At 55.5% G+C, this 19,754-nt stretch overlaps 1 protein-coding gene across 1 annotated transcript; it reads right to left on the bottom strand.

Moving 5' to 3' along the window:
* Positions 1-4,161: 4,161 nt before the first annotated feature.
* On the bottom strand, positions 4,162-17,939 carry MYLK2 (myosin light chain kinase 2). Its single transcript, XM_068987671.1, has 13 exons — positions 17,888-17,939; positions 17,348-17,402; positions 16,874-17,239; positions 15,207-15,505; positions 13,322-13,427; positions 12,664-12,757; positions 10,484-10,593; positions 10,248-10,389; positions 6,928-6,998; positions 6,697-6,825; positions 6,202-6,354; positions 5,923-6,055; positions 4,162-4,549 (listed from the first exon to the last, which is right to left on the bottom strand). The coding sequence occupies exons 1-13, from the start codon at positions 17,937-17,939 to the stop codon at positions 4,469-4,471; spliced, it is 1,791 nt and encodes a 596-aa protein (XP_068843772.1). The 3' UTR covers positions 4,162-4,468.
* Between the last annotated feature and the right edge of the window lie 1,815 nt (positions 17,940-19,754).

Genomic DNA, 19,754 nt, shown 5'->3' with positions numbered 1-19,754 from the left:
GTCTGCAAAAGCCCCCTGGGATGCTTCAAGACTAGCTTGTTCTCAGTTCCAAGTCTTTGGAGCTGCCCAGAACAACCCGCCTCACTCTATCTGGAAAAGGCCTGCTCCTTGTTTGCTCTCAGCTTCGCTGTCACTCCCACTGGAAAGGAGAGAATAGAAGCAAGTGTCTTCTTCTACGCCCTTCTAGCTTCACTACAATCCCCAACCTCCCACCCCAGGGGTTCCAGAGATTATGAACTCCCCGAAGACCAAGGCCATGACTAATTCATCTCCAGGCTCTGGCTTAAGACTAGGCCCAGAAAAGGGTCTCAAGAAATAGCAGTGAAGTGATAGGATGTGTCTGAAGTCAGGCCACCTGCTTTGCATCCTCACCCTACTACGTACTGGCTGGGAACCCACGCACTTGTCCGTCAGCTCCTTGTGCCTCAATTTCCTCATCCCTGAACTGCTGAAATACACACTCACCGGGTGGGATGAAGTGAGTGCACACATGGGAATCACTTGGTACGGTGCCTGGTGCTCAGTAAATAACACCTATTAGAGTGAAGGAAGGAACAGGTGTGGGGCAGCTGCAGGAACGGATGCTTGGTCCAGGTGGGCACACCCCTTAGCACAGCCCTGGCCGCTCCACACCCTCGGGGGAAGCGCTGTCACTGGCTGAATCTTTTCCCACAGCTGCCCTGCTGGGTCCAAGGTGGCTGGTGGAATTCAAGGCCACTGGATGCCGACAGGAAAAGGCAGCGTCACCAGCCCTGGAGTAATCCAAACCAGATGTGGCCTCAGACCCATGGGGGTGGTCACTGTGGGCCTGGCGAAGGCCCAGAGGCAGGAAATAGTCTTGGAGAACGCTGCTCTCCGCTCTGCTCTCTGGGACCAGAGGAGCTGTCCTTTTGAGGGTGTTAACCCTTCAGAGCCCAAGGGAGGGGGAGGGGTTTGCCTGCGATGGTGCGCAGGAGCCGCGCTGGTGGCCCTGGCCCCGTGGGGCAACAGAGCTCCTTGCAGAGAAGATCATAGCATCAGCATCGTGACGGGCAGTATGCAGGGGAGCCCACAACACAGGAACGGGGGGTGGGCAGGGCACGCCAAGCAAGGGGCAGGGTCTGCTGCCCGGGACTTGCAGAACGCCAGCCCCAGCCCCGAGCTTTGGGCCTGGCTCTGGCTCCACTCCCTCCATCAGGGCAGCTCCGAGGCTGCTGGGGATGGGAGCGCTAGTGAAGGTCATGGGGCTGGATCCCAGCCTCAGACGGGCAGGATTCAGTCCCACACCAAGGACTGCCACCCCAGCCTTCTCTTGGGTGTGCTCTGTGGCCCTAGGGGAGCAAAATCTCTCTGAACCCCCCACCCTCATTGTTTCCATATTGTCGAGTCCATATCCTTTACCTCCAGGGAGCAGGGGAAACCCGAAGGAGGCACCTGATGAATCAAAAAGAGCTTTGTAAGGTGTGCTCCCTGGAGGGAATAGAGACAGGAGAGGCAGTGGTCAGCCCTGTTCCAGGGCTCTGGGTGGGCTTCCTTCCCAGGACAGGTTCATTCGCTGTGTGGCCTCAGGCAGATCAGTTTCCCTCTCAGAACCTGTTTCCTCACCTGTGAAATATGGTGACTGAGCCCCCCTGTCCTATCTCTCGATTGTCACCATGGCCCTTGGGGTGGCAGAGGACAGTGGTGCTGAGGCTGTCCTCTGAAACTCTGTCCTTTTTGTCCTTTGTTTCATAGAGGGGGAAATGAGGCCTGTGCTGGGAGCTGGGGTCCTGGGTTCTAGTCCCAGCTTCTCCTGTCCCTGCTGAGCAGCCTGCTCATTTTGGCCTTGGTTTCCCCAGCTGGATCCCGGCCCTGGATCTCGGTGCTGGCTGGACCTCATTTCCTCACCCCTCCACTATGGTGGTGACTCATTCCTCATCATCACGCTGTGTGGCCAAGGCTCAGCCTGGGTGGGGGCCAGCACGGCTGAGAGAACGCGGAGGAAACCACAGGCCTGGCCCAGCTAGCAGGTGGTGGGCAGACAGGCAGGCAAGGGATCCACGGCCCTAGGGTCCCTGCCCATAACACATCTCCCACCAAGAGCCTAAACCAGGCTCCCCCAGGCGCCCCACCCCCCTGAGCCCCGAGTGCAAGCCCAGCAGGCTGAGAGCCCAGAGGCCCCGATCCTGTCCCATGTGGCACCTGCAGCAGGGGAACTCCGCACCCATCTGCTGGAACAGGGCAGGGTCGGGTGAGGACCTGGCCTTGCCCTCCTGGCCAGCGTTCATGGAAGGCTGAGCGGTCAAGGTCTCCATCCAAGATTTCGCAGAGGCAGATAGTGCAGTGGTTCAGAGTGGGGGCTCTGGTCCCAGACTGTCTGGGTACAAACCCTGGCTCTGCCATGGGCTAGCCGTGTGACCCTGAGCAAGTGGCATCACCTCCCTGAGGCTTGGCTGCTCCGTCAAGAGAAATGAACGTAATACAGCTGCCCACCATGCGGGGTCGCTGGGACCAGTCACTTGAACACACAAAGCTGGGTCTGGGCCATGCCCCCTTGGAGCTCAGTGCATAGGAGCTGCTGTTATTGCCATTCCTGCTGAAGCCCCGCTTAGGCCTCAATTGACTCAATTGTCCTCACAGCCAGAAAGTCTGTCCTATTAGCATTAAGCTCTCTTGCCGTCTAGGCTGCTCCCTCCAGCAGAGGCTTGGGATGAGGAGGGCTGAGGCCTGTGGGTGAGACTGGAGAACAGCTCGCTCCCTAGGCCTCCCAGAGGACCCCCATCGCTGCAGGCCAGAACTCCTGGCTCCCCTTGGAGACTCTGCTATCTGCTTACACCTTGTTCTGGTGAGAAGCAGGGAGGACTTGTGGGCAGAGACTTGCTGTGGGAGGTGGAATAGTCCATTTCAAGCCCCAGCTTCTGACTTGTTGAAAAGCCTTCAAGTTCTTCTTCTCTCTAAGCCTCAGTATCCTCCCTGTTTATAATATGAATAATATATACCTCGTAACCTCATAAATGAGTAAACAGACATACAAGCCCTTAAATAGAGCCAGACACACAGTGTTGTGCTATGCTTAGTCGTGTCCGGCTCTTTGTGACCCCACGGACTGTAGCCCACCAGGCTCCTCTGTCCATGGGGATTCTCCAGGCAAGAATATTGAAGTGGGTTGCCATGCCCTCCTCCAGGGGATCTTCCTGACTCAGGGATCGAACCCAGGTCTCCCACATTACACGCCGATTCTTTGCTGTCTGAGCCACCAGGAAAGCCCAAGAATATTGGAGTGGGTAGCCTAACCCTTCTCCAGGGGATCTTCCCGACACAGGAATCAAACTGGGGTCTCCTGCATTGCAGGTGGATTCTTTACCAGCTGAGCTACCTGGGAAGCCCAGACACACAGTAGTCTTGTATAAATGTTGGCTGGTGCTGTGGCCTCTCACAGATGAGCACACTAAGGTACCAAGCAGGCAGCCACTTGCCCAGATCAAGCACTAGGTAGTCTGGCTCCTGAGGCTGCATCAGTAAGCACCACACCATACTCGAAGCACTGCTGAAGTGACTGGCCCACGGCAGTGCTCTGTAAACGCTGGCCAGCTGTGACCTCACTCATGTGCACACACATAGAGGGAGGGGGCCACTTCCAACCTGTACATTTATTTACATGGCACAAGCTGAGAGCAGGTTGGGGGCTGCCCGACAGCTTTCCCACTCCTCTGGGCCTGCCGACACCATCCTCTGAGGCCGTGGGTGACCCCTGGAATGGGGGCCGGAGTGGCTGGGTTAGGCTGGCCTGGCCTTCAGGCAAGCTCGGGGGTGGTCTCCCCTGTCCCCCAGGCCTCTCCCCTCCCCCTCCACCCAGGCCTGGGCTGGGCGTCTTCTCTCTCACACAGAGTTCCTGTATGTTGGTGGTCGCAAGGAAGGTGGGCGGGGGCCAGGCCCTGCACCAGATGGTGTGTGCTAAGCCTTATCTGTTGGGAGTGGGGAGACGGGCGGGTGGGGACATGGAGGCCCTCCTTCACAAAGCCTGCTCTGTCTCCCTGGGCAGCTGCGCCTTAGAAACCGGCAGTCTGCCGTCCTGCCCCACCGAGGCCTCCCACCCACAACTGCAGAAGCCCCACATGCCAGGACCCTCAGCCCTCCCACTCTAGCTAGGAGCAAGTCCAGGCCAGGGATGCCCCAGGTGAGGCCAAGCAGGGGTCACCAGAGCAGCAGTTCCAAGAAGGGGAGCCAGGCAGGAACAACAGGGCACGTGGCATCCGGGCTGTGCTGGGGGCCAGAGCCCTGTCTGGGGAGGTGCTAGCAGGATGGAGTCAGGCCACATCTGAGGCGGCTCACGTCGGGGAAGCAGTCACTGCGCGGGGGCGTGGGAGCCCCGAGCCTCCCAGCCTGGCGCAGCCTCGTCCTGGCCAGCTTTGCCCGGCGATCTGGCCCGTCTGCTCTGGCCTTCTGGGCTGTGTGGCCTCAGCCCTGGCCACTGCACAGCTGCGACCAGGCCTCAGCTGCTCCCCGGGGCTCAGACCCCCAGAGCCATGAGTGCCCCCGAGCTGCTGATCTTCTTGAAGCGGTTGGCAGCGCTGACAGCAATGAAGTTTTTCTGAGGGATGAGGGAGAGGGGTCCCGGTCAGCAGCGGGGCAGGGGGAAAGCTGTAGGACAGACTGTGTGTCTCCCAAGGTCCCCTTCATTCCAGGAGGGCCCTTGGCCAGGGAGGCTGCAGTGCCCAAAATGGCCACAGGAGGCGCCGTGACACCACAGCCTCCACGACGCCCTGCCTCACTCAACAGACCAGTCAGCAAACCTGAGTACCGCTCCCCTCATGGCGGTCTGTGTGTGCACGCTAAGTCGCTCAGCCGTGTCCGACTTTGTGTGACTCCAGGGGCTGTAGCCCGCCGGGCTCCTCTGTCCGTGGAATTCTCCAAGCAAGAATACCGGAGTGGGTTTCCATGCCCTCCTCCAGGGGATCTTCCCAACCCAGGGATCGAACCCGCATCTCTTACGTCTCCTGCGTTGGCAGGCAGGTTCTTTCCCACTAGCACTACCCACCTGGGAAGCAGTCCACTGGTTCCTATTTCATTCCAAGAAAAAAAGCCCCTCACCGTGGCTGAGTCTCTCCACGCCCCGCCTCCCCATCCTCTCGGACACCTCCTGCCACTTGCTTATTCCACTCAGAGGAACTGGCCTCCTACCCGTTCCTCACACTCCACAACCATGCTCCTGCCTCAGGGCCTTTGTGCCCACTGTTCCCACTGCCTGGGGCCACTCCCCCTCCATACCAGCCTGACTCAGCCCTCATCTCCTTCAGGTTTTTGTTCACAGGTTCCTTCTCAGTGTGCTCTCCCTAGACACCCTATTTAGAAGCACAGCCTCTCCCCAGCACTCCTGACCATTCTTATTTCTTTCTAGTAAGTGTAAGTGATAGTTGCTCAGTCGTGTCCGACTCTTTGTGACCCCAAGGACTGTAGCCCATCCAGCTCCTCTGTCCATGGAAGACTACTGGAGTGGGTTGCCATTCCCTTCTCCAGGGGACCTTCAGGGATCGAACCTGGGTCTTCTGCATTGCAGGCAGATTCTTCGTCTGAGCCAACAGAGCCCTTCCTTAACTCCTTTTAATAACTCCCCACCCTCTAACAAAAGTAAGTTCACAAAGACTGAAATCCTACTCTCTTCATCCATTGCTGTGTCCCCAGTGCCCAGAGGTGGTAGATGGTTAAGAAATATTTGTGAAATGAAGGGAAGAAGCCTGAGATGGGGTCAGAGACCTTTTCCTAAGCCCAAGCCATAAAAGGATGCCCCTCCCCAGGGTGGAGGGGGTGAGCGGAGGGCCACCACCCAGGGCAGGAGCCAGCCCAGGACAAAGAGAGAAAAGCCAGTTCTGTTTTCCAGACAGAACCGGCCAAGATGGGGCTAGTGGGGCCAGCGCCCTTCCCACCCCATATCCCTCTCTCCTCCCTGCCTCAGTCCAGCGGTACCTTCCAGCGCCTCTTCATGAGGTATTTCTTAAGCAAGATCTGGGACTTGAGGCGGCGGTTACAGCGCTTGGCCTTCTCTGCCAGGTTGTTGAGCCAGGGGTGGGCGAGGCACTGGGCAGCGCTCATCCGGGCCCTGTGGAGAGTGGGTGGTGTGGTGAGAGGAGGTGGCAGGCCTGGGAGGCACCACTCCTGCCAGCATCCCAGCCCAGTTCCCACCTGGCACACACACACACTGGACTTTGCACACATGGGGTTCATGTCCTGGGGGGTGAGCCTCACCGCTGGTCCTTGACGATGAGGTTGGAGACGAAGTCTTTGGCTTCGTCTGACACGGCCTCAAAGGTTTCCTCGTCAAAGTACCAGTTGCTTGATAGAACGTTGTTCAGGGTCTCTGTGTCATCGTCTCCCAGGAAGGGGGAGAGACCACTCAGCCTGGAAGGAGGCGATGGCAGGAGGCAGGGAGGTAAGATTGGGTCGGGGATGTCAGATCCTGAGAAGCAGCACCAGGAGCTGGAAAGACCCCCAGCCTCTCAGGTGGGACAGACCTGGGTTAAAATCTGGCTGACCTCGGGCAAGTCACTTCCCCTCTCTGAGCCTCACTCTTCTCATCTGTAAAATGGCCATAATCATCCCAGCTTCCCAGGGTTAGCGTGAAGAAGAGGAATGATGAGTGCACCCCCAATGCCCAGTAAACCCTGACTGAGGGAGTGGGGAGATGGACGTGATCTTGGCCTCAGCTGCCCACCCATGTGCCCCAACCCCATCAACACTCACAGCATATAGGTGATGACCCCCAGGCTCCACATGTCTGTCTTATCGGAGATTTGGTCGTAATTCACCACCTCAGGGGATAGGAACTCTGGGGTCCCAAAATTCACCTTCAGCTTCTCGTTGGGGTTGTACCTGGAGGTCAGGCCAAGGGCTCAGAGCACAACTCCCAGCCCATTCCCAGACACCTTCCCACCTTCCCCTGGCCCCACCCACCCCGCCCACCCAAGGTGATACCTCCGTGCCAGGCCGAAGTCGATGATCTTCACCAAATGGCCCGTGGTGTTGACGCACAGGATGTTCTCTGGCTGAGGAGAAGGGGGTGGCCTGGACTGACCTCTGACCCAGCTCACCCTCCCTCCCCATCCCAGTCCATCCAAGTCTCAGGCTCCCTGGACCAGAGGCCCAGGCTGCCAGAGTGGATAGCCCCCCATCAGAAACCTTCAGATCTGCCTGTTCCAGACACAGAGGGGGATCTGGAGGCCTGAAAGGGGCTCTTCTCCAGGCGTCCCTGCTCCCCACCCTCAGCGTCTAACAAAGTGCCCAGTAGGTGCTCAGCCAAGACTCCTGGAATCAGGCACCCCAAGCATGGGTGAGCATGCTGAAGGTCTAACTGAAGGGCTAACGCCTCCCGCGCTGGGCCTCCATCTCCTCCTCATGTAACACAAGGACACAGGACTCATCTGAGGTTGTGGGGCAGAAACGTTGTAAGTCATTAATGATGGCTAAAAGGCAGATTTTACACAAGAACCCTGATTTTCAGCACCATCTGAAACACTGGAAGCCCTGGCCATATGGCCACACATGGCTTGGAGGGACTTGGTGCTGACCGCTGAGATGGGCAGGAGTCTTCCAGTTCCCCCAGGGCCTCCACCTCCTGACCCAGCTGGGTTCTGAAGAACAAGGTTCTGTTCTTCATCTGGGCTTTGTGGTATCTGATCTGAGGCCCCAAACAGGAGGCTTTCTGAAGGTCCTTTCACACTGCTGCACTCAGAGCAGAATGCTAGTGACTTCAACAGCCCAACAGTGCTCTACTGAAACACGGGCAGGATGCAAAGGCCCCGAGGAGGGCTTCCCTGGTGGTCCAGTGGACCTCTAGTCCTGGAAGATCCCACGCGCCTCGGAGCAACTGAGCCCATGTATCTCAATTAATGAGCCCATGCTCTGGAGCCCATGAGCCGCAACTACTAAAACCCATGTACCTAGAGCCTGTGTTCCACAACAAGAGAAGCCACCGCAATGAGAAGCCCTCACACCATAACTAGATAGTGACCCCTGATCACTGCAACTAGAGGAAGCCCAAACACAGCAATGAAGACCCAGCATAGCCAAAAACAAATTTTTAAAAAGAGAAAAAATATTATTAAAAAAAAAAAGGCTCCAAGGACACAATTGGCAGGGGAAACCAGACAGATCCATATCTCCTTTTGGAGGACAAGGACAGGGGACTTCCTGAAAAGCCCTGCAGCTGAAACCCTGGGAAGGGGCTTCAGGCTGCGGTTCACCTAGCCTACTCGACCATGAAACCCTTTATTGATGAAAAACTTATTGCTAGGAAAAAAATCACATTTAGGACACACAGATTTAAGGTGAACTTGTTCCCAGGACACTGCATTTTTATCAGAGACCCTGCTCTACCCCAAGAAAAATGGCTTTTACTGGAGAAGGGCAGCCTCCAATGCCATCATGCAGGCTTGAGTTCTGCCCAGAAACTCGGGAGGCACCTGTACTCTTTCCATTCCTTCTGCTCTCCCACATCCAAACCATTAGAAATCCGACTGACTCTACTTTCAGAATGTGTCCATCATCTGACCACTTCCCATTCCTCCCCCACTGCTATGGGTTCCAGCCCCATCATCTCTCCTGGCTTATTATGACCACCTCCTAAATTCCCTGCTGTCAGAATGGCCCCTTTGAAACCCATTCCCTTACTCTCCTTGCTCCCTCACTTGTCAGTGGCAATGATAACAGCACATGTGACCCAAAGGACTGCCACACACTCTAAACACACCTTGAGTGCCTCTGACCCCTAGTAAGCACAGAGGAGGGGTTAGTCCACAATAGCACCAGTAGCATCTCCTGTATCGGACCTTGAATGCTCCGGCCTTTACTTTCTTCTTCAGTTCCACCTTGTATGTCTCCCTGTTACACTCACGCACTTTTCCATAACACTTGGTGGTTTAAATTGATCTAAGGGACTTCCCTGGCAGTCCTATGGTTAAGACTTGGCGCTTCCACTGCAGGGGGTGTGGGCTTGATCCCTGGTGGGGTATCCAAGACCCTGCAGGTTGAGTGACACAGTCAAAAATAAAAATTAAGAAAAATTTTAAGAAAAAATAAAACGATCTATTCATCGAGTTATTACGTCTGATTCTACCATGACCCCACAGGCTCCAGGGGATAGGGTCATGTCCTCACCAGCCAGAGGGCAACAACCACGCCCAGCACTGTGTATAGTGCAGAGAGGCACAGAAGCAGGTGTTCAGTATGTATTTACCAAATGAATGAACAGAAGTACTGTCCACTTTGCCGACGGGCGTTCCCCTGCCTCAGTGTTCAGATTTCATCTTCTCCACTAGCCTTCCCATTGACTCCACAAACATTAACCCCTGCCATAAGGATGGGGCTACCAGGCACTCATGGGGCCCCTGCCCACTCCACACCACGGCCACAGCCAGCTGATCAGACTTGGAGGGATTCATAAAATCTTAGGGAAAAACCCAAACAAACTTTTTTGCCAACCCAGTATTTGCTCTCCCTCACCTGCTATGTGCAAGGTATCGAGCAAGAAGAACATACACGTTCCCTCAGCACACACTTCCGTTAGTGCCTGCCCTGTGCATGCTGCTGCACCAACACTGCACTTTGCTCTGGTTCTAGTCGCCAAGTCGTGTCCCACTCTTTGGCGACCCCAGGATCTGTAACCCGCCAGGCTCCTCTGTCCATGGGATTCTCCAGGCAAGAACACTGGAGTGGGTTGCCATTCCCTTCTCCAGGGGATCTTCCCAACCCAGGGATCGAACCCGAGTCTCCTGCTTGGCAGGCAGATTCTTTACCGCTGAGCCACCAGGGAAGCCCAACACTATACTTACTGACGTGTCTTCCTGATTCCCCTTCTAGAGCGTAAGCTCCATGAGGGCAGGCATTTTTATCTATTTTGTTCACCAGTGGGTCTCCACCGCCAACACTGCCTGGCATCTAGTGGGCCCTCAACACATGTTTGTGGAATAAGTAAATAAACATTAGCAGTGCCCATCAGGGGCCTACACAGAGGCAGATGCTCCTGCAACACTGATCAGCTAGTGTTATATGTGGGGCTCACAGGACTGCAAGAGACCCTTTCAACAAGTACTACAACAACTGCAGACTCGGAGAGGGCTGGGACCAAGTCTTTCTTGCTCTCTGATGTGTCCCCTGTTTTGACTCTTACAGCTGGAAGGACTGGATGGAGGAGGAGAAGGAGTCATGGGGGATGGAGGGATGGCTGGCTGCAGCGGTAATCTCAGGTGGTCCGATGCCACCCCGACCCCTCCCAGGAGGCTGCCCACCCCGAGTACCTTGAGGTCCAGATGCAGAACTCTCATCTTGTGCATGAAGAGGATGCCATCGCAGATCTGCCTGACAAACACCATGGTGTCCACCTCAGTCAGCTGGTAGTCCTCGTCCACAATCCTCTCGAAGAGCTCGCCGCCCTCGATGCTGTGTGCACAGACCCCTCTACAGGCTTGCCTCTGGGCCTGCTGCCTTCTGCTCCCCTCCCACCCCAGGCCCCCACCCTGCCGCCAACACTCACTACTCCATGAAGAGGACTATCTCATGCGGGGTCTCGATGGCCGCGTAGAGCTGGATCAGGTTGCGGTGGTTCAGCTGGTTCATAACTTCAATCTCCAGCAACACCATTTCCTGGGGACCAGGAGCATCAAGGGTACCATCTGAGCATCATGACTCCCTGCCCTCCACCCTCTTCGGGGTGGACCTAACCTGAACTGCTGCCCTCCCGCTCCTCACTGGTCTCCTCGCCTCTTATCTCCCTACCCTCCAGCCTGTGTCCTTACCACACAGTCATTTCTGCTGGGACATCTTTCCTTTTCTTTGCTGGTTCTTTGCCTCCTGCTGGCTGAATCCTGGGCCCCATCCTTCCCGCTCAGCCCTCCCTGCTCTACACTCTCCCAGGGCATTCTCAAGTCCCATGACTGGAAATTCCATCCAGATGTGACTGATTCCCAAATACATATTTCCACCCGCAAGTACTCCTTTGAACTCCAGACACCAGTCCCTCCCCCTTGGATGCCTAATAGGCATGTCAAATCTCTCATGTCCAAAATTAAACCCTTGATACCACCCTTTCCCCACAGTTGAGTTGCCCGCAGCATGTCCATCAGCAAAAGGCCGTCATTTTTAACCCCAGTGTGCAGGATAGAAAGTTAGGAGCTTTCCAGGGTTTCTCTCTTATTCTTGCTTCCTCACACCCCCTCATCCAACCCATCAGTAAATCCTTTGACTCCACATCCCAAGTAGATTACAAATCCAATCATTTCTTAGCTCCCCCACCACTGCCTTCCTAGTTTTGGCTGCCATTATTTGTCACTTTCAGAAAGTCTGCCAGCCAGTGGTCACATCCGTAGCTTGAAATCAACCACAGTAGGAATATTTACACCAAGGAAATTGGCAAATGCTATAGCTCAGGTCTCTCCCTAGACCTGTTGCCCCAGAGCACTGGATCACTGCCTGGACTGTTCCATTTTCCATTATTCCATTCCTTAGAATATCTCACCTTCCATGCCACTTCCTCAGAGAAGCCTAATGTCACCTAACCCTATCTGAGTGGCTGCACACACCCTGTTCCTTCCTGGCTTTTCTTGTCTTCTTAACACTGTCTCGGCTCCGGACTCCACACTTTTTATGTTTTGGATTGGTTTTAGTTGTCTGTTCCCCTTCTCTAGCATGTTAGGACTTGTTCGATGCCATTTCCCTAGCACCTGGCACAGTACACAGCACTGTGAAAAAGTACCCAATAATTAATCAATCAATAGCTGACTCCAATTAATTTACACATCACATTTGAGCATCTCCGCTGAGCCAGGTCCATGATAGAGGCCTGGGACCTGAGCCCCGTTAAGTGGAAGCAACAGAGAAAGAGTCACAAAGAAGATCTTCCCGACCTCCCAGCACTCCTCCGGAGCTGCTTCTCCTGCTCCTTCTGGGCTCCAGGCCTCTGCATGTGCTGTCTCTGCTCCCCTGGTCTCGATCTCGACTCAAGGGTTCCCACCTGCCATTTCTGATCCTCAGGCCTTTCTATCCACAGTCTCCTCTGTCTGAAAATCTCTCCCCTGCCTTTCCCACTGGAAAACAGCTCCTCCTTCTTCAAAGCCTTCATTCAGGAGACTCTTTGCTGACCTGCGGGTGAGTCAGGAGACTCCACTGTGACAACTCCTCTCCCCACCCTCCCGCCCTAGCTTTCCTGAGTTATGTAGCTCTCACCATGCCAGGCTGCTAGGTTGCCATCACCTCCTCACACACCCGACTTCCTCACTCCACATGAGTCTATGCCTCATTCATTCATTCACTCCTTGAACGCACACTGCTCTGAACCAGGCCCCGGGCTGGTGTTGAGGCCTGTTTCTCTTGCTGTTCTCGGGGGGCAGGGACCACCTGGCTTCCCTTAGGGACCTCCAGTGCACAGCATAGCATCTGGCCCAGAGCCTGTGCTCATCAGCCCTTACTGACTTGAACCAGAGGGCTTGAAGGGGAAGTCCCCAAGATAAATTCACCAACTGTGGGGTGAAGTTTATGGTCAGGGGCATCAGGCCCCTATGGCAGGACTGTCCGCCTATCTATCTGTTGATCTGTGTGATATCTTTGGAGCATCAGGCTTCGCACCCCCGGCCCCTGGTGCATACGTGTGGGTGGCAGGAGAAGAGAGGCACCCGCTCCAAGGTTCCCCTCCTCCTCCCCACAGCCAGACTGCACTACCTTGTCTTTGGGTGTCTGTTTCTTGATGACCTTGGCTGCCAACTTGAGGCCTGTGGCCTTCTCTGTGCAGGTACAGACCGCTCCAAACTTGCCGCTGGAGAGAGAAGAGGCTGAGAGTAAGGGAGTTCCAAAGGCCAAGTTGGGAGGCGGGGGGTGCTGTGCTCTGTTCCCTGTGAGATGGGGAAATCCCAGCCAGCTCCAGTACCCTCCCAAAACATGAGCTCTACTGCAGAGACCACGGCTGACCCGCACAAATCACAGGCTCAGGCAGGGTAGGCTCATCAAAGGACAGCCCCTGATGGGCACCTCACAGGCAGGCAAGGGCTCCAGGCCCCAGGGGAGGGAACTTCAGGACTTCTAACAAAACAGAGGATCACCCTCAAGGGGTCAGTGTGGTACTCCAAACTGAGACACACAGGACAGTATTACGTGCTTCCTATGGGACACATCTAATGACCAATGGTGTGTTTGTGTGAGTGACTTACACACCAGCCATGTAATAGCCTGCACACAGACAAGTGAGACCACATGGAAGCAGTTGTGACTGTGTGGCTCACATCTGATCAGAATGTCTGGGCCTTCCATGGGGCAGATGTAAGGCCTGGGGACTTCATGCTCTCCTGCCCTTGGGCCAGGGGCTCGGGGCCCCAGCTCTCACCCGCCCAGTGCCTCCTTGGAGTTCAGGCTGAATTGATTGTTGATGTTCCCGGGCCTCAGCTCCACAATGCGGTGGGGGAAGGGGGCTGGGGGCGGTGGGCAGTCATCTGTGGAGCAGAGCAGAGCCATTTTGGTCAGTGCTGGGGCTGCTAAGGACTCACGCTGGCACCATGCCCTCCGGCCTGGCCTAGGCCCCGTCCAGGGGTGCTCACCAAGTGATACCTGGGAGACAGTTGGCTCCAGGACAGGGGCTAGGGGCCCAGTTTCCAAAGTCAGCTCTGCCACCAACACTCACCCTCCTTGGGAGGCCTTTGTCAGAGGGGGGCTCAGCTTCTCCCGGCACAACAGTGGGTACGGCTGATTGGACTCCTCAGACCCTCCCACATTATAAAGTATTAAGACTCCATCCCAAAGTTTTGCATTTCCATTTTTAAAAAGGGCGGAGCGGGGCGGGGTGGGGGTGGGGAGTTCACAACCGAGAGCTCCCTGGTGGCTCAGAGAATCTGTGTGCAATGCAGGAGACCAGGGTTCAATCTCTGGGTCGGAAAGATCCCTTGGAGAAAGGAATGGCAACGCACTCCAGTATTCTGGCCTGGAGAATTCCGTAGACAGAGGAGCCTTATGGGCTACGGTCCACGGGGTTGAAAAGAGTTGGGCAGCACTGAGCTACTAACTTTCACTTTCAACTATAATGGTGGAGCGCCATGCCAGATAGGCGTTACTGTGTCTGAAGGAGTCGAGGATGGGACCTGCCTACCACCCCCTCTAATAACACCACAAGCTCTCACCACCTGTGGAATGGGTATCCCCCGGCCCTGGCCCAGGAGCAGGGGTGAGCGGGGAGGAGCCGGGGAAGGAGCTGTTTGGTAGGGACTTGCTGCCACCTAGTGACAATACGGGGAACAGCAGGCCCTGCACGCCGACAGGCTGAGTCACCGGGAATGGAAATCTCTTTATAAATAGCCAAGAGGCCGCAGGGGAAGCCGGCTGGTGATAAATCAGACGGCCCTTGGAGGTTGTTCAGGTCCGTCCCTCGAGGATGTGATTGCTGGGCCGAGTGGGCCCTGGAGGTCTGTGCCGCTGCTCAGGGGAGGAGGCAGGGCTCCTGGCTGCCGCCCAGCCGCCAGGCCCTCCCACCCTGTCTGGGTGGCACTATGCCGCTCACCAGGCAGACTGGCAGGTCTCCCAGGGCACCTCGGCCTGGAGGAGGGGGGTTGTCAGGACACTCTGGGCTCTCCTGACCCCATCTCACCCCACCCCCCAGGCCTGCTGCACCCTTTCTCGAGCCCTTTCCCTATTCACCTACTGGCCAAGCTTGCTCACACTCAGTGGCTCCCTTCTGCTCGCTGAATAAACCATCAGCACTTGAGGCCACTCCGGCCCTGCCCATCTCGCGTGCCCAGCTTCCTTGGGCACCGCCTCCCTCCCGCCTCCACACACACACCTGTGCTCCTCAGTTCACAGCCCTCTGTGGCTCCCATGACCCTCCCTACTCGTCCAGGATGCAGTTTAAAAGGGCATTTGAGCCCTTTTACAGGGTAACTTCAAACCCCACCATCCAGAGTACTGGTGGTGCTCCAACATGTCTGATTTTTTTTTTTTTTAACTCCATTTTAGCCAATGTAGAAGAAAGTAAACAAGAGAGCTCTGGAGTCAGGTTCATATCCTGTTCTAGCTGTGGGTTTGGGGTGCTCCCTTTTCTGAGTCCTCATTTCCCCGTCTCTTGAAGGGGACTAGGAACTCAGACTTCCTGGGGTTGGATGACACTTTTATGAATCACCCTGGGTGAGGTGGCTCAGAAGAGTTTAGTGCTCTAAGTGAGGAGAAGGGGGAGACATGGGGAGCCCCTTCCCTCCTCCCTGGGCTCCAGGGCAGCCCCGGCCTACCCAAAATCTGGAAGCAGTCCTCCTCCCTGGCTGTGGGACTGAGGGCCTGCCCCACCTCCGATCTCTCCGAGGGAACGGCCTGGAATTCGACTCCTCTCGAGGTGTCCCCTTGCACCCCAGCCTGGCCAGCCTGGCCTGCAGCCTTCTCTTCCTCCTTCTGGCTGCCTCCCGGGAGGTTCTTCTCTCCTTCTGCTACCGTGGCTGGCTCACTTTCCGTGGGGCCAGGGGTCACAGGCACCCCTTCAAAGATGAGGTCTAATGTCTCATCTAGGGGCTTCTCGGCCAGTGGCTTCTCAAGGCTGAAACGTGAGAACACAGAAGGGTGATACCCTTAGCAGCCACAGCCCCTGCCCCCCGGCAGGCCTCCCAAAACCTTGTCTGCAATCTAGAGCTGATACAGCCTTGCCCCCACCCAAACACGTGGGATGGTTAATCCAAATTCACTTCATATAAAATCCGGGGATGTTAATAATACCATAAATGTCTGTGGTGGTGGTGGTTGTTTCTTCCCAGCTATGCCATGCAACATACAGGATCTTAGTTCCCCGACCAACAACCAACCCACGCCCCGTGCAGTGGAAGTGCAGAGCCCTAACCCCTGGACCACCAGAGAATTCCCATGTCTGTGTTGCTATTTTGAGTATCAATGCACTAAGAGATCATTAACAACTGTTAACAGGATTGCTGCTTTGGTTAATCATTAGGTAGCAACAATTAGGGAGGTTATGTAGCTCTTGATTCATAAAATTGTGATGATATAATTGATAACATATTAATGATACTAATTTATATTACCACATAGTTCAAACTGGTATGGTAAGTGTTATTATTGTGGTTTACAATAAATATATCATTAATAACCTCACTTATATCATTGGCATTCAGGTAAAGCTAATGGATTGCACCTTGAGGCTGGTGCTGTATTATAGCTCTAAGAGTATAGTGGGCTTCCCTGATAGCTCAGTTGGTAAAGAATCTGCCTGCAATGCAGGACACCCCGGTTTGATTCCCGGGTTGGGAAGATCCCATGGAGAAGGGAAAGGCTACCCACTCCAGTATTCTTCGGCTTCCCTTGTGGTTCAGGTGGTAAAGAATCTGTCTGCAATGCAGGAGACCAGGGTTCAACCCCTGGGTTGGAAAGATCCCATGGAGAAGGGAAAGGCTACCCACTCCAGTGTTCTGGCCTGGAGAATTCCATGGGTTGTATAGTCCATGGGGCTGCAGAGTCAGATACAACTGAGTGACTTTCAATTTCACTTCACTTTTCACTTCAAGAGTATTAGTAATGATCTATCAGCCTGATTATTAGTCATATTTTCAGATTATACCAATAACTGTATTAAGAAGATGAGTTATCTCTTCCTCCTGACATCTCAGTCCTGGCCTTGGTGAGACCCAAGTCCATGGGGTAAGGGGCACTCTGGACTCCAGATGCCTGGAGAAGGGGTCTTTGAGGTCCTCTGCTGCATGACACAGCAGAGGCTGTGTCACAGCTCACAGTTCACAGGCTTCTGTGAACTATCACATAGTTCTGATCTCTGCAGGAAGACCAGGTGGTCAGGCCAATGCCTAGGACAGAGAGAGCTGAACATCGGAACTACCCAAGCCAGCACTGAATGTGGTGATGGTGCCCGATCCCTCCCCGCCCCCAGGCAGGGGCCGTTCACCTCGAGATGGCGGCGGGGCAGCTGGGGCTGTGCAGAAAGGCGGGTGTGCCCTTCTTGCTCGCTGCTTGGCCCTCTGCTACCTTCTTGTGCAAATTGCCTTCTCCAGGGTCCTGGGTGCCCGGGGTCTCCTGCTCAGCCTCGGGCTTTTTGACGTCGGCCTTGGCTGTTGCTGTCTCCTGGGGCAGGGCTGCCAGCTGCCCAGCAGAGCCCTCCGCAGGCTCTCCCTGCAGGCCTCCTTCTCCCTCAGGGCCCTGGCTGGTGGTTGAGGGTTGGGCCGAGGCCCCATCCCCTTTCTCTGGGGCCGGGGCTTCAGTATCTTTCGTCGAGTTGAGGGGATCAGGTTCTTTCTTTGGGTCTGGGGGCCCAAGTTCTTTCTCTGGGTTTGGGGAACCAGCATCCTTCTCTGGATCTGGGGGCCCAGGATCCTTCTGTGGATCTGGGGGCCCAGGATCCTTCTGTGGATCTGGGGGCCCAGGGTCTTTCTCTGCAGCTGGGGGTCCTTCGCCTGCTGCACCCTTTGGTGCTGCGTCTGCAAAGGAGGTGAAACACCAGTCAGGATCCACCCTCCTACCCCTCCTGCCCCAGCCAGGCTGGCCAGGGACCGGTTCTGGGCCCAGGTCCCCACCCAGGCCAGTTTACAAGCACTTGTCCCGCTGAACTTCTGGGGCCATTCCATGGGCTCCCAATATGAGCTGTCTGGGCCTCTGAGGCCCTGGGTGCAGGGCTCTGGGCCCCTGGTGGGCCTTGAGCCCACCCCTCAACCTTCACTCTGAGTGTTCAGGCCTCATCCACGGGGACTTCACATTTTCCCAGTCTCTCTGGGGAAGGCTTCCTGTGGGCCCTTGACCCAGTCCTACCCTATCCAGAGATAATTCTGGTATTTGGGTCCTCCATGTGCCACACAAAGAAGCCTTGGGCACAGAACTCCCACTTTGAATCCAGAGCACGGCCCAGCTCTGGATTCAAACACCCCTTCCCAAGCTCCTCCCTCCACCTCCGGCCCCCGCTTGGCACCTGTTGATGAGCTTGGGATTTCCAGCTCCACTGCTCCGTTTTCCGTCGCCATGAGGTAGGGAGGCGTGTGCTTCTGCTTGTCTAACTCGAGTCTTTCCAGCTGCAGAAAGAAGAGAAATGTGTGTCGGGCTGCTGGATGCCTCCTCCTGTCTGGCTGAGAGGAGGCAGGGGCCAGCCGGTGGAGGGGACAGAAGCACCTGGAGCGGAGAGGGGTGACCTGGTGTCTGTCTGTCTCGCAGCGGCTGCCCGGGAGCCGTCCTGGGCAGTTGTAAGGCCGGGGCCCGGTGGGCAGAGGCGGAGGCAGGGGTGCAGGCAGAGGAGGCGGGGACGGGGGAGAGGATCTCTTACACCAGGGGCCATGCAACTCGGACTGCCACCACCTGTCACTCTTGGCCCCCATTCAGAGGACACAGCATTCTTCCCGTGGACCGACCCGGGGGAGAGTGGTGTTGGAACAAGCAGGAAGAGAAAGCAGGAGGGGGCACCTGGGGCCCCGGGGGAGCAGCCTTCTCCCAGACCTTGCCTGGTATCTCTGATTTGGGACAAGATAGATGAGAGAGCTCTCAGACAGGGCTGAAGGGCAAGACTATGCTCAGGCCAGGCTCTGGCTCTGCCAACATCTCCTGGGGTTCCCCGGAGTCTGGTTGGAACCACACAGGCCCAGGCGTAGTCACCCTGACCCCAGCACCCCGCTCTGCATCCACAAGCCTTGTGCCTGGCCTCCAGACCAGTGTGGAGCATCTTTGAGTAAGAAAAGGTCTTGGGGGCACTTGCTCAACTTGCCTGTGGGCCTGAAAGCCATTTCTTTTGAAAATGTCTATTTCCTGGGCTCCTGGGGAGATGGATGCTGTCCCAAACAGCTGTGAGAGATGGTCAGTGTTTTTGCTCCTCTGAGCTGATGCAGGTCTTTCCAATGGCCCACTGGAAAGTGGGGGTGCTGGCTGGTGGAGAGTCTTTTCCAAGGATCCTCCTCCACAGCGGTGACCCAGTGCTGACCCACTCCAGCCCAAGGTGTCCAAGCAGAGATGGGATGGGGAGAGGTATGATCCAAAGGGCCTTCCATCACCCAGGGGTTGTGCCCAGAGCTTCTCTGCAGGCCACCTTGAGTACCAGCCCCAAGCTGAGTACGTTGGAAACAGTTCTGGAGTGGATTCAGGATTGGGTCCAGGTCCTCACTGTGGTGACCCATCCAGTCACTCCAACCCCACTCCAGGGCCCAGCTCCTCCAATGATCAAATGGAGGAAGTAACTCTTGCCCTCCATTGAGACAGGGAAGGGGACAATGGCTTGAGGATACAGCACATCTGAACAGTAGGAAATTGTGTAGCTGTAAAAAAAGATGGAAAAAGCTGTGAGTGAACTGACAAGAAGCAACCTACAAAATGGGGGGACAAAAAGCAACGTGCAGAACAGCATGTAGAGGGTGCTATCATTTGCACAAAAGGTGGTGAATTTATAATAGTGAACATAACATACAATATATACACTTTCCCTTTACAGGCACGGAGTTTTCTTTGACAGGCTAAGAAACTGGGAGCCAGAGGTGGGAGAAAGATGTTGCTGCACACTCTTCTACTTTTTTATTTGAACCTAAAATCATGTGAACAGATTAATATTCAACATGAGTGATGCTTTCTTAGGTGAGAAAATGTTGGGGTTGTCAGTCCAAGGCTAGCAAACGCCAGTTGGAGCCCCTTCCCCAACTTGCTGCCTTTTATTCAGCCTGTCCTCCTCTTCTGACCTGGCCTCCCCTATTCCATTTCTCTCCTTCCTAGCTGACAGCCTGCCTTTTCTAGGAAGCAAAAATACTTGCAGCTATATAGTACTCGCCACGTGTGTTGGCCCCTGTTCCAAGTGCTCCTGTGAC

Source organism: Capricornis sumatraensis, chromosome 15, assembly GCF_032405125.1.
Source record: "Capricornis sumatraensis isolate serow.1 chromosome 15, serow.2, whole genome shotgun sequence".
In the NCBI taxonomy this organism is placed as follows: Eukaryota; Metazoa; Chordata; class Mammalia; order Artiodactyla; family Bovidae; genus Capricornis; species Capricornis sumatraensis.
The sequence above is the reverse complement of the archived record's forward strand: the minus strand, read 5'-3'. Positions and strand labels throughout refer to the sequence as shown.